Source organism: Oryctolagus cuniculus, chromosome 3 (assembly GCF_964237555.1).
Source record: "Oryctolagus cuniculus chromosome 3, mOryCun1.1, whole genome shotgun sequence".
NCBI classification, from domain to species: Eukaryota; Metazoa; Chordata; class Mammalia; order Lagomorpha; family Leporidae; genus Oryctolagus; species Oryctolagus cuniculus.
In genome coordinates this window covers 8,697,770-8,712,450 of record NC_091434.1, presented here as the reverse complement: position 1 = coordinate 8,712,450, position 14,681 = coordinate 8,697,770, and the positions used below count along the sequence as shown (strand labels likewise).

At 54.7% G+C, this 14,681-nt stretch overlaps 1 protein-coding gene and 1 pseudogene across 1 annotated transcript in view; one reads left to right on the top strand and one right to left on the bottom strand.

Moving 5' to 3' along the window:
- The window catches only part of SLC16A14 (solute carrier family 16 member 14), a 37,084-nt gene extending 26,570 nt beyond the window's left edge, over window positions 1–10,514 (bottom strand). The window contains exons 1-2 of the mRNA XM_002712442.5: window positions 9,819–10,514; window positions 911–1,182 (exon numbers count right to left, since the gene is read on the bottom strand). Of these exons, the coding sequence (XP_002712488.2) occupies window positions 911–1,169 (259 nt within the window). The 5' untranslated portion in view covers window positions 1,170–1,182; window positions 9,819–10,514. The remainder of the gene's footprint in view (window positions 1–910; window positions 1,183–9,818) is intronic.
- Window positions 6,734–10,177, top strand: LOC138849200 (inorganic pyrophosphatase 2, mitochondrial-like; annotated as a pseudogene).
- Window positions 10,515–14,681: the final 4,167 nt, after the last annotated feature.

Sequence of the window (14,681 nt, the reverse complement as noted above, 5' to 3'; positions counted from 1 at the left end):
TCTCATCACTCTGCTTTTCAAATAAACAAATCTTTTTTTTAAAGATTTATTTATTTATTTGAAGGTCAGAATTACACAGAGAGAGAAGGAGAGAGAGAGAGAGAGAGAGAGAGAGAGAGAGAGAGAGAGAGAGAAAATCCGCTGGTTTACTCCCCAGATGACTGCAATGGCTGCAGCTATGCTGATCTGAAGCCAGGAGCCAGGAGCTTCCTCCAGGTCTCCCACGTGGATGCAGGAGCCCAAGGACTTGGGCCATCTTCCACTGCTTTCCCAGGCCATAGCAGAGAGCTGGATTGGAAGAGGAGCAGCCGGGACCAGAACTGGCACCCATATGGGATGCTGGCACTGTAGGCAGTGGCTTTACCCGCTACGCCACAGCCCCAGCCCTAAATAAACAAATCTTTATAAATGACAAGTGATTCATGTCCGGGAATGTTACGGAAAAGAAATACTCTAAAGTGCAGGAAATAAATTTTTTGAAAGAAGAAAACAGAGTTTGGAGCAAAAGAGGATTTTTTAAATGATACGTTTTTGAACTTCTCCAAGTGTTGGAGACACTGCAAATAGTTATACAAAAGGACAAACCCTGTGTGACTCCACTTCCACCAAGGACCCGAAGAGTCGGATTCAGAGAGACGACAAAGGAGCAGTGGTGGCCAGGCCCAGCATCAGTGTTTACTGAGTGCAGAGGTGCAGGTTGGACACATGACGAGTTCAGGCGCTGGTGACAACTGCACACCCGTATGAACACGCTGAGTGGCTTCCTGTCCATACACCCCAGGTGGGCTAAAGCCAGAACCTTCTATCTTAGGCATGCTATACCGCGCTAAGACACATCACTAACATGTGACCTGCCACACATTCACATTGTCATTGTATCTGACTCAGCTGCGGGAGGGGCACCACATACCCACGATCAAGGTGATGCCCATGCTGAGTGAGCTGACCCAGGCCGTGAGGCCGCGGCTCTGGCCGAACTCTTCCAGCCACTCCACGTTGAGGACTCCCAGGGCCATCTGCGAGCCCATGACGAGGATGTGCACAAAGAAAGACGACAGGACCATCATCCAGGCCCACCCGCCATCGATATCCGGGTGGGCCTTGAGCGTCTTCTTGTCCTTGGGGTCATCTTCAAACTCATAGCCAATATCTTCATGGCTTGTATACATTTTCCAAGATTTCCTGAAATACAAATAAGAAATGCTTTCACTGGCCATCGCTACAACAATGCCTTCGTCTTCTCTGGCCGGGGCTCTCTCTGAAGCCATAGCAGACTTTCTGTTCATCTTTGTCATCACGCAGATGTGGGGACACTGCTCACTTTTTCACAAGATAGAGTGTTTTAGGAAGCCTGCGTCATCTGCACAGCCATCCCAGGGGAAAGATTAGAATATTGGAAACAGCAGAGATGTGAAGGGACTTTTCCGAGACTTCATGGCCAGCGTTTAGTGCGGCCGGATGGGAAGCAAGATTTGAACCCAGTTATTCTGTCTCCTACAGAAAGATGGATAGAGACGGGTGACAAGAAACGTGCCAGAGAAGTAAGAGCTGGCCCCAGGCAGCCTTTCAGGGTAGTTTCCACTTGGTGAGCTCTCGGCAGAGGATCTGGGTCTTAGTTTTTGTGGGTCCAAGTGTTCCATTTGTTCAGAACTGCCAGCATGGGTTAACCTCAGAGGGACTGACTCATACTAACCCAACTCAGGAGAGACTGATAAAGTATAAGGCGATTTTTTTTTTTACTTTACCATGGGAAACACAGCTTCTAATATTGGTGATACATCTGATGGTACAAAGCACACACACATCCATCCCCAGCATTTTCCTGGGAAATATGAGTTAGAATAAAATCAGGAAATAGGAAATTAGGCTGAAGGAGGTGAGGTTAATCAGGTAGGCAGGGGCTAAATCATACAGGGCCTTGCAGGCCATATAAAGAGCTGGGGGTTTCTCTTGTAAGTAACAAACCACCATTGGCTTACTTCACACAGGGATGCTACACACCTGGGGAGGGGAGAAATAAGCGACACTTCATCCTGGAGGAGACCCGTCCTCTGAGACTGCAGTGGGTGGGGCTCAGGCAGTGCAGAGGGGCTGGGAATGACACCTGATGGCTTAGTCTCTTGGGCGAAGCAGAAAGTGGGGTCACTGGCTGAGAGTGGGGGCAACATGGGGGCCCTAGAGTTCAGGATACAGTGGAGACTCCGGCTACGACGAGTGGGCATGAGACAGCTGGGTAGTTCCAAGTCTAGCATAGCAGCAAGGCTATGCACAGTGCAGCACCATGGACAGAGGCAGGGAGCCCTCTGCCCACAGCCTGGAATCAGGGTCCATGGAGCCCAACAGTAACAGACGACGAGGGGCCTGCTGCTCTCCTCACCATCACTGGTCTCTCCCTCTGCCTCTCTGTGACTTTGATATTTCCCCACCGCTTCTGATTCTCATCAGGATCCAGCCCAAGCTCCCGGCTTGACTGGTCTGTGCTCCAGCTGTGGTGAGCCTCTCCTCCCAGTCACCTGCCGTCCCCGCCCCCACAGCACCTGCTGCCCCCACCTGCCCCCGAAGCACCTGCTGCCCCCGCCCACCCCCGAAGCACCTGCTGCCCCCACCTGCCCCCGAAACACCTGCAGCTCCCCGGATGCCACTCCTAACCCCCACTCTCTTCTGCTCATTACTCACTCTCTGGCTGTTGGCTTTGGCCTGGCCCGGCTCAGGCTGATGAGACCATCTGGGGAGTGAATGAGTGGATGTAAGATCTCTCTCTCTCTCTCTGTAACTCTGACTTACAAAGAAATAAAACAAATCTTTAAAAAAAAAGAGATCCAATGACATCCTAACAGTGAACCTTAATATGGTGACAAAAAATCTTGAGAAAATTTCTAGTACCCATCAGTAGAGTTGTTCCATAAGACAGTCGTGGTGCAGCTGGATCACACAAGCCTGCCATCAAAACTCAAAAGGTCATGTTCAAGTGTGAACCACACCCAGGGGCTACCCAATGGAACATACATAACCTGATGGGACATAGATGATAACCCCTGTGTGGTTGGTGTCCACAATGCGGATCCCTGAGCTAAAAAGCAAAATGTTGAAGAAGGAATCTCAATCAAGGAATTTCTCCTCTCTTTTTTAACTGAATGGCAACATTACAGAGAGAGAAAGAGAGACAGAGAGAGACATCTTTCCTCTGCTGGCTCACTCCTCAAATGGCTGCAATGGCCAGAAATGGGCCATGTCAACGCCAGGTGCCAGGAGCTTCTTCCAAGTCTCCCATGTGGGTGTAGGGACCCAAGCATTTGGCCATCTTCTGCTGCTTTCCCAGGTGCATTAGCAGGAAGCTGAATCAGAAGTGGAGCAGCTGGGACTTGAACTGGCACCCATGTGGGATGTCAGTTTCACAGGCGGCAGCTTAACCCACTGCGCCTCAATGCTCGCCTCCTTCTATTTCCAATGCTGTCCAGCCTCTTGCCTCCAAGTATTTTAGTGGTTAAATTATAAGAGCAAGAGAGAGAGAGAGAGAAAAAGAAGGGGGTAGGGAACAGATGGTTCAAGAGCCTTCTCTCTTGGGAAAGCTGTGTGCGTGTGTGTATGCACATTCATGTGTGTGTGTGCGTGTGTGTGTGTGTGTGTGTGTCTGTCACTCTCTTTCCCTCCTCCCAGTGTCTGAGCCTGCCTGGAGCTACACAGGCCAGGGGCAGCCCCAGCTGTCCTAACTGCACTCCTAGAAGGGCCCAGAGGGTGAGCCCAGCAAGGTTCAGAAGGGGCAGCTGGTGGTCTTCCTGTGTCCCTGAGGCTGTGTGCAGAATCCCAGGGTGTCAGAAAGAAGAGCTGTAGAAATGGAAGGGAGATGAACTCCTAGGCAGGCTCCCAGCGCAGATCGCTCCTGGGAGCAGGAGTCTGGGGTCTTCCCCACTCACAGCAAGCAGGGGACTCTGCAGCGGATACCAGCTGGGCGTCCTCCAATCCGATTCGGTCCTCACAGGGCTCAGTCCCAGTCTCTGCCCCTCCTTTAGATGCCCACGGCAAGCCCCAGGTGGTTTTGTGCCTGCTTCTCACTGACAGGCTGAGAATTGGGGTTCCTGCAACCCGCTTTGCAGCTTTGGCTAATTTGCTAGAGCAGCTCACGGAACACAGGGAAACCCCAGCCTTTACCACTTGGACCTTACAAAGGCTACAGAGGAGGAGACGCATGGGGCCGGGTACTGTTAGGTAGGAAGACAGAAATTAGTATGTGTGTGTGAAATAAGGTCATCTGGGGAAAGGAAATGCCGCAGCCTTGGAAACATCCCAGCATCTTACACAACCAAGCCCTGTCCATACTCCTGATAACTTCCAGAAAAACCTCCCAGGAGAATCCTCTGCCGGGCACCCAGCCGGCTTCCCAGTGTGGTAACATGGGCAGGAAAACTTTGGGAGAAATGGCAGCAATGTCACACCCAGGTAGCCCTTTGTCCAGAAGAAGGGTGAGTTGGGGGGTGGGAGAGGAAGCAGGAAGCAGCAGACCCCACCTCCTTATAAGCCCCTGAAAACAGACTGGGCACTCTTGGGTTGGTCTGCAGAGGTGCCCATCGGTCTGACAGATGCACGAGCCCACGGGACCTTGCTGCCCCGCTCACTGCTCACCCACTCACTGTCTCACGTCTGAAGCTGTTTTTCTTTCAGGAATACAAGGACCTGTGTTCCAGCCACCTCTACCGACAGCATGGGGCAAGGGGCACGGAGCCGCCATGCCCTCTCCAGCACGTCCCGGCCCCTCCACAAGTTCTGCCCCACCCCTGGCACTGTGGGTTGTTCTGCAGACTTGGCTGCATGGGCACAGACAACTGTGAAGCAACGTGATCGGATCAAGATGGGTAAATCCGAGGAGGATGGATGGAGTGGGGCAGCCCAGTAGGGCCTGTGTGTTCAAATTCCTCCTGGCCTCTCTCTGTAGCATTGCTTCCTCCTGGGTACGGGGTGGAAGCCCTCCTGCATGGTGGGGGTGGGGAGGATCTGCTGTCCACCATCAGGCAAGCTGGGTCACCGAATGGCTTTCTGCTGCCTATCTCTGCTGTGGGGAGAGAAAGGAGGGGGCCAACGCAGGCCAGGGAGAGACTTTGCTCTCCCGGGTGATGCACCCCACCATGGTAACTCAGAGCACGTGCGTTGTTCTAGTCCCTTAGGAAATAGCAAGGGATATGGGAGTCGGGCATCCGGCGAGGGCTGTGGGCAAAACCAAAACACGTGTATGGTACTGTCACCAAGAACTTGACCCTGGGAAGCAGCGGCCTGTGCAACAATGTAACAATGTTCAGCTGTGTTTAATAGGACAAAACAACAGCCCTTGGCGTTTTCCCCAAGTCTGCATACAACAAAGAGCTGCTTTAAGATAACAGGAATAAAATGTTATTGTTTCTCAACCCACGGGTTGAAATAGTAAGCACTTTCCTAAAGTGACAGTAAGACATTTATATTTTATTTGTAAATAAATAATTAAGAGATGCAATTGCCATCAAACTGCCCTTGGCTTTGCAGTTTATTTGTTCATAGATGTTTTAAGTGGCATTGACCAGCCCCAGCCGTGTGTGTAGAATCTGGGGTCACGTGGGGAGAGCTGGTGGGGAGAGAGGAAGAAGTTTCCCAGGATGCTCAGGAGGTCCCTGCAGAGCTGTTGACAGGAGAGGCACTTGCGTTTCACACTCAACACCTCTCTCAAAGTCATCCACCATTCAAAAAAAAAATTCTTTTTAAATTTGAGAGGCAGAGAGGCCAAGAGACAGAGACAGAGAGGGCTCCCAATCTCTGGTTCATTCCCCAAATGTCCACAACAGCTGGGGCTGAGTTAGGCTGAAGCTGGGAGCCAGGCACCCCGTCCACGTGTTGCACGTGAGCAGCAGGGACTCAGTATTTGAACTTTCATCTGCTGCCCCTCAGGGCGTGCAGAAGCAGGAGGCTGACATCAGGAGTCAGAGACGGGTATGGGACACGGGCACCCCGACAGGGGACGCTGGCGTCTTAACTGGTGCCTAACCTGTTAGGGCAAATGCCTGCCCCACAGTTACACTCTTGGCGTCACAGCTAGTCTATTGTCCAACCAGGTTAACCAAACCACATAAAGAGACAACAGCAAAATCAGTGTTTACTCCCTCCTATGGGTGAAGTCTCCTCCACATCTGAGAAAGAAATCTAATTGCACGAAGAGGTGAGACCTTAGGAGATAATTAGGCCTGGGGGGCTTCCACCTTTTGGACGGATTAGGGCCATTACAGCAGAAGTGAGTCCCGGAGAGGGGGGGTTCCTTAGGGAGGGAGTCAGCAGCTCCTGAGAATAAGGGTGGGTGGAGACGGGGATCTTTCTCTGCCTGGGCACCTGCTGTGTGGCCTCTGTCGTATTATACCCAGCACAAGGCCCTCACCAGCCGTGGCTCCTCCAGCAGTCAGCGGGGAAACCTCTCTTGCTGGTAAAGCACCTGCCTCGTTCACAGCGGGGGCAGGGGGGAAGGACTAAGACACCCCCTCACCCCTGAGTTTGCTTTTAGCATTGCTGAAAGTGTCAGGTACCAAACCCACCCTACACAAGCATCGTCCTAGCCTGCACCTGGTGGGGGAGGGGGAAACCGAGAGAGGGCACCCGGACCACTCCAGCCCCAGGCCCCACATCTTTCTTCCCTAGATGGTCTTCAAGTTCTCCACCTTTCTCATGCCCTGATGCTATAAAAAGAGAGCCTGTCCGTGGCCCCCTGAGGTTAGGGGCGCGGATGGATGTAGGGCAGCTTCTAAGGACCAGTGTGTGAAATGTCAGTGTGCCTGGCACACCTGCTGAGACCCAGCACGAGGGCTCCCCCTGAAGCAGGTGGCAGGCAGACGGTGGCACCAAGAGGCAGTCTTCACTCTCCCAAAATGTGAGTTCTCAATCTCTCCCCCAACCCCCCGGCGAGCGCAAAGACCTTACAAGTGGGGGAGGGAGAATAATCTACACAGGTGGGGCCGCCCACCTGCTTGCGGGAGCCAGGGCAAGGAGCGGGCCACTGGGCACTGTGGCCCTGAACCACACGGAAGAGTGCACCGGCCCCACACGGAGGACTGCCACCTCTTTTTCAAGAATGCATCTGCTCACTACATTTCCCCCTTTCGTGGTATTCCTCTGACAGTGGACTCTAAGGAGGAAAATGGCATTCCTACAAAGCAAGCACGAGATGATTAATATGAGAGTTTGTTTAACATGGTTGTAGAAGCACCTCGGTGAACAAATGCTAAAATGGAGATTGCCACCGAGGAGCCTTTGAATCCCATTAAGCGAGATGTTCAGCACAGCAAGCCGCACTCTGTGGCAACTCTCTTCCCTCACAAGGGTTGTCTGTGGATTATGTGCCCGCCCGCCTGCAGACTCGGGAGATCCCCAACAAGCAGATGAGCACACACTGCCGTGCAGATAACGATCCTCTTGATGTCTGTGAAATCGGCCCTGAGGTTCTGACTGGTGGAGAGGTCGCTCATGTGAAGATTCTTGGAATTTTGGCTCTGATTGATGAGGGGGAAACGGATTGGAAATTAACTGCTACCAGTACTAATGATCCTGAAGCCTCAAAGGTTGATGACACTGCTGATGTTAGAAGTTCAAACCTGGTTACCTGGAAGCTACTCTTACCTGGTTTAAGTTTTAGAAAGCACCAGATGGAAAACCAGAAAACCAGTTTGCTTTTAATAAAGAATTCAGAAACAAGGCTTTTGCTCTTGCGGTTATTAAATCTATTCATGATCACCGGACAGCACTGCTCATGAAGAGAAGCAGTGGAGGGACAATAAGTTGCACAAACGTGCAGGGAGAGGAAGCAAGATCATTCATTGAATCAAAATTGTTGTCTTTGGCCGGCGCCGCGGCTCACTAGGCTAATCCTTCGCCTTGCGGTGCCGGCACACCAGGTTCTAGTTCCGGTCAGGGCGCCGGATTCTGTCCCGGTTGCCCCTCTTCCAGGCCAGCTCTCTGCTGTGGCCAGGGAGTGCAGTGGAGGATGACCCAAGTGCTTGGGCCCTGCACCCCATGGGAGACCAGGAGAAGCACCTGGCTCCTGGCTTCAGATCAGCGTGGTGCGCCGACCGCGGCGGCCATTGGGGGGTGAACCAACAGCAAAAAAGAAGACCTTTCTCTCTGTCTCTCTCTCTCACTGTCCACTCTGCCTGTCAAAAAAAAAAAATTTCTGTCTTCACAGAACAACAAAAATAACGAAGAAGAGCAAATATGGCTCTTCCTTGGCAAGTGGTTGATTCCTTTGAACTTCTGCCACCAAGATTTCCATCTCTGGGGGCTCCAAGACTCCTTTTTCCTAAGTGGTATAAGTATTTGCTGACTTCCTGTAGAATCTTTTTCCCCCCAAACTTTTTAAGGTATTCAATATATAAATAAACATTGAAATTTTTGAAAAAACAAAAAAAATACAGGAGGGCTAGGAACATTTATGTCAATGAGCAGAAATGCAAATGAAGGTCCTTTCTGCAGTGGGTCAGAGGTTAAGATACCATTTCCCTGCAGTTGTGTTGTGGAAGGTCTACTCAGGACTACTCATAAATCTCGCCCACGTTTCTTTTGTCCTTATGTCGCCCGCGGCGAGCTCATGAGATGTGGAAACAACAGGGGGAAGCGCCAAGCTGAAATTAAAATTACAGTCGCCCCACAGCGAACAGCAGGCTCCGGATCAGATGCAGGTGCCTGGTTCCAAAGGTGTGCACCAGAAATGTGGGGCCTGCAGAGGGCGCAGTCGAGGCCAACAGGCCGGAGAGGCTGCCGCCGACCCAGGTTGGGGAGCCGGGCAGAGCCCGAGGGGAGCCAAAGCCAGGGCCCCACGAAACCAGCTGGGTTCCCGCTGAATTGGGGGGGGGGGAGCACCTGCTGTGGCGTCTCCCGGATGCACCTGTGCAGCTGGTCCTGATGTCACCATTCTGCAGGCGTGCACATTGAGTTATCTGTCGAACAGTGCAGCGGGGTTCAGAGAGGTCAAGGCAGCAGGTGGCGGAGCCCGGGAGCTGACCCCGGGGCGCGGGGGAGTTCTCAGCGCCGTACGCCCCTCCCCCAGCACGCACGCTCCCTCCTCCGGCTCTGACGCGCGCACCGCACAAAGCCGGACAGACAGAAAGGGAATCTCTCCAATCCCCAGTAATGACCATCCTCCCCCCGCCCCCCACCCCGGTCATCCTGGCTAGGGGGCCTCGATCAACTTTCTGCACGGTGAAGCAGAACTGAGTTCCTAAAATGTCACCACGGCCGCGGCAGCTCCAGCTCCGGGATGGCCGTCCCCGGTCCTCCGCCCCCGCCCTCCCCCCCAAGCCCAGTTAGCCTCCCCTCCGCGCCCCGCAGGCACGGCGACCACAGCCGCCACGCGGGGAGCGGACCTCAGCGCCCACCCTGAGCACCCGCCCCTGGCATCCCCACCCCAGGCCCGCGCGGGAAAGCCCGGCCGTTGACAGCGCCCGCAGCCTGCGCTCAGACAACCGCACCCCCGAGTGTGCCTCCGCCCGGCCCATCTGCGCCCCATCCTTGTGCAGTCCGGGCGCCACGGTGGGGCCGCGACGGCAGCGGGGCAGCGAGGCTGGGCGCAGGTGCCCCAGGTGTCGCGCTCCGGGCCCGGCCACTGCGGGATGCGAGGCGCGCGTCCCCACGCTCCGCCAGGCGCGGGCCCCGGTCCGCCGCTGGTCCCGCCCGCCAGCTCGCAGCTCCGGAGCTGCGGGAGCGATCACCACTCACCCCGAGCAGCCTCCCCCGACCCCGGGGCTCCTGGGGTGCCCGTATTTCCCGATCCCGAGCCCCCCCAGCCGGGCTCCGGCCCCGCGCGGCCTCGGGATACTCACCGCCCGCAGCGCGCCAGGCCGCGGCCTCACTCGGCTCCGCGCCCCGAGCCCCGCGCCGGCTGCCGGGCCCCAAGCCCCCAGAGCGGCCGGGTGCAGAGGCGGGCTGCAGGGTCTCCCCGCATCCTGGAGACGCGGCGGCTGCGGCGCGGCCCTCGGCGGGCTCCGTGCGCTCGGTGCGCGGCTCCGGGGCTGGCCGGCTGCGGGTACAGGTGCGCGCCTCGGGGGAGCCCAGAGGCTCGACGCCTCCGTCCGCGTGGCTCCACGGAGGGTGCGTCTGGAGGCGCCCACACCTAGCTCGAGCCTCGGCCCAGTGGCTGCAGTCTTACAGCTCCTCGCTCTTTCATTCCGATACCGGCTAATTCTGGTTTGGCAGGAAAAAAGCCCTTCAGTCCCCTCCCAGGCACACTCTGGTGGCCGGTTGCAGCGTGTCGCTCCTGCCCGGCTCTGCGGAGGACAAGACGCGGGGCGGATGGGAGCGGAGGGAGGCGGCCAACGGTCCCCAGGGTCCCGGCCCCGCAGCCAGCGAGGCGGTGGGAGGCAGCACCTGCCGCGTTAGGCTCGTCCATGTCCCCTCCCTCCCGGGTCTGGCTGTTGGCGCGCTTCCTGGACCTCGGGCGCACAGCAGCGCTGGGTCGCTGCGTCCCGGTCCCCAGGGCGCACCCAGCGCCGCGCTCGGCCCCGGGAAGTCCTCCGGGTTTGTTGAGTGAGTCTGTGAGTACACGAAGCCCGCGCTGGTCTACCGCACCAGAACGCTTTCGTCGGATTTTTCTCTCTGTTGTATCTGTGTTGTCACCAACGTGGTGGCTGAAAGCGACCTCAAGTCATTCTGATATGGCCCTGAGAAGGGTTTAACGGGGTGCACCTCGCAGCCTGTGTTCCTTCTCGCAGCTCCAGGGGGAGACCCTCCCTCCCAGGCTGTCCACCTTCCTTGGCTGCTGCCCGTCTCTGGCTTGGCTTCTTCCTCATCTTCCACTTCGGAGGACCGCTGGGACTGCACTGGGCTTGTCTGAACAACCGCCTTATTATTATTTTTTAAATATTTATTTTATTTACTTGAAAGGTAGAGTTACAGAGAGAGAGAGGGAGAGACAGAGAAAGAGGTCTTCCATCTGCTGGTTCACTCCCTAAATGGCCTTCATGGCCCAGGGGGGCCAGACAGAAGCCAGGAGCCAGGAGCTTCTTCTGGGTCTCCCACATGGATACAGGGGCCCAAGGACTGGGGCCATCTTCCACTGCTTTCCCAGGCCACAGCCGAGAGCTGGATCGGAGGAGGAGCAGCCACGACTAGAACCGGCGCCCATATGGGATGCCAGCACTGCAGGCGGAGGATTAACCCACTACGCCACAGTGCCGGTCCCCAGAAGTGACTTTTGTTCAGAGGTGGGAGGCCCTCAAGAGTGTGGTGCAGAGGGTGATATGCATGGGCTGACATTTGCCAAGATCCCAGTGGTAAGAGAAGAATGGAGGAGAGACTACAGGGGACCCCGAGCAGAAGCAGAGACCCAAGGCAGGAGGGAGGATGACCATCCAGGTACAGGAATAGCCCCTCACCGTGGGGCAGGCGACGGTGGGGTGGGGACTGGATGCTGAACATGCTTTGGGGAGCTGAAGGGGTTCTCACAGAAGGAATGTGGGGTGCGAGAGCAGAGATGACAAACATGACCCCAAGGCTGGGAGCCCAGAGCCTGGACGATCGGAGCTGCCGTGGGCTGAGATGGGGCGACTTCAGGACAGCTGCTGCGGGGGAGAGGTTAGAAGTTCAGGTCTGGGCCTGTTAATATTTTGTTTTGCTTTACTATGGCTCACGTTGTCACACGATGGAATATTATACAGCACTCGAAAGGATTAACGACGTCAACTCACCATAATGTTTGAATCTTAGCAATAAAATATTAAGTGGAAAAAAAGGCATAATACTCTTTTAGATAAAGACTTTTTTAAAAAAATTAATAATTTTAGGAAGACACTACACAACTCTATAAAAAGGGAGGCAAGGGAATAACAAACAGTGCGTTCAGAATCACAGTTTGGGGCCGGCGCTGTGGCGTAGCGGGTAAAGCCCCAGCCTGCAGTGCCGGCATCCCATGTGGACGCCGGGTCGAGTCCTGGCTGCTGCACTCCAATCCAACTCCCTGCTAATGTGCCTGGGAAAGCAGTAGGAGGTGGTCCAAGTCCTTGGGCCCCTGCATCCACATAGGAGACCCGGAAGAAGCTCCAGGCTCTTGGCTTCAGATCGGCACAGCTCCAGCCATTGTGGCCATCTGGGGAGTCAACCAGCGGATGGAAGACACCTCTCTCTCTCTCTCTCTCTCTGTAACTCTTTCAAATAAATAAAAAAATTTTTTTAAAGAATCACGGTTTATCAAGCCACGGGGAGAGGGAGAGGGGGTGTGGGTGTGTTTATGTCCCTTACTGTCATGCTCCTGGTTTTTTTTTGGGGGGGGGTGTCAGGTTCATAGATACTCATGATGACCAAGTGGCACTGACCCTGTGGATGCAAGGTTGGAGAGACGCTGGAAAATCGATGAATGTGATCAATGTAATACACGGTGAACGGAACAAAGGAGAGGGGACGTGTGCCTGTCTCAGGAGGCACAGAAGAAGCCTTCGGCCGAATCCAACCCCCTCTCACGGGCAGAGTAGCTCCAGAAGAGAACTTCCTCAGGCGGATAAAGGGCATTTCTGAAAACCCACAGCAAACACCACACTTCCCAAAGGTCAGGAACACGGCTGGGATAGCCACTGTTAACCCCTTCCTGTCAGGGCTGTCCGAGGTTCTTTTTTTTTTTTTTTTTTTTGATGTTGGTTCATCCTTCAATGGCCGCCGCGACCAGCACGCTGCGGCCGGCACATTGCGCTGATCCGAAGCCAGGAGCCAGGTGCTTCTCCTGGTCTCCCATGCGGGTGCAGGGCCCAAGCACTTGGGCCATCCTCCACTGCACTCCCGGGCCACAGCAGAGAGCTGGCCTGGAAGAGGAGCAACCGGGACAGAATCTGGCGCCCCGACGAGGACTAGAACCTGGTGTGCCGGCGCCGCAGGCGGAGGATTAGCCTATTGAGCCATGGCGCCGGCCTGTCCTAGGTTCTAACCAGGGCAACTAGGCAGACACGAACTCAAAAACATCTGAAACAGAAACCCAGGAAGGAAAGGAACAGGTAAAAAGGTCTCTATTTTTAGCTGTTTTGATTTACACACGGAAAAACTATAGGGAATCCATGAAAATATTGAAACCACTCAATGGTTTCATCTGAGTTTCAGCATGCATTGTGTTGTCTGAGTACAATGTATAAAAAATGCCTCAATGTTATTTCCATACACCAACAATTCCATGTACAATGGCATCAGAAAGAATTTTAAAAACTAGGAACAAAGTGAGATAAGTCATTTGAAATCATTGAAAAGCAATGCAAGCCTTGCGCGTGGAACATGACAAAACAGTCTTGAAAGAGTAAAGAAGGCTGAAGCCAGCACAGGGCTTCTGCCCCAGGCTGTACTGTAACCCCAGCTCACCAGGCTGTGTTCCCAGCCCAGCCCTGCAGCTGAGGCTGGCACACCGCAGTGGGTTGTGAAAGCCCAAGACCAGCATTAGGAAACCCCAGGACTGCGTGATGAGTCGTTATGAAATCTGAGAAGCCGCCCCCTTCCGCCCTGTGCGAGGTAGGAGCCGGCCACACCCAGAGCTTGGCTGAGGAGCGGAGGCCAGCCAGACCCGAGTCGTTAGCCCAGCTCCTCAGTGCTGTGTCTGTGCTGTGCGGGCTGCACAACCCCCAAGGGTGTACACGAGTCACCCACACTGGAGGGTTACTGTGAAGATTCAGTAGCACAGTGCATGCAAGGCCTGGTTCTTGCTCTACCACTTGCGGAGGTTTTTTTTTTTTTTTTTTTTTTTTTTGCAAAGTGGCGATGACAGTGCCATCCAAAGCCACGCCACCTCATTGATGACATCACCCAGCCCCAGAGCCCTTTGAAGTAGCGTAAATGAATGGTTAAGAGCAGCAGACCTGCAGCCTCATCGACCGCCCTGACTACTCACTCGGCCTCTTCCTGACAGCCCAGCTTCAGCTCCTGTCGGGTGGGAAAGTCTCAGTCCGTCCCACAAATCACCAGAGACCAGGGAGCTTATCAATAAACAGCCGGAATTCATCACTTTCCCTCCTGGAGTCTGCAAGTCGCCGGCAGATTCACTGCCCAGTGAGAGCCCATTTCCTGGTTGACAGGTGGCGCCCTCTTGCTGCTGTCTCACATGACAGCGAGAGGAGGCAGGCCTGGGCTCACCGGGCCCTGCTCTCACGACCTGGGACGGAGGGTCTCAGGACACCCACAAGCCACAGCAGAGTTAATACTACGAACAAAAATGCAATCATACTTACTCTGAGGTTGCTGTGATGTGTAAATAATTTCATGTGAAGTCGACAGGACCCTCCTGATTGGAAACACCAAGAACAATACAGCTTTTCTTCCATGAGATTCTGGGCATGACATAGATAACCTAAGTCCACCATGCGGCAAAGTCAAACCAACCTGGATTAAGGGGCAGTCTACAGAATCCCTGGCCAGGACTCTTCTGGAGAGTCAGCATCCAGAATGGCAAACACTCAAGAATGCCCCAGATTGGGACCAGCGTTGTAGCACAGGGAGTTGAGCTGCCTCTCGTGACACCGGCATCCCATATGGGTGCCGGGTTCGAGACCCGGCTGCTCCACTTCCCATCCAGCTCCCTGCTAATGTACCTGGGAAAGCAGCAGAGGATGGCCCAAGTCCTTGGGCCCCAGCACCCATGTGGGAGACCAGGAAGAAGCTCCAGGCTCCTGGCTTCTGCCTGGCACAGCCCTGGCTGTTGCAGCAATTTGAAGGAGTGAATC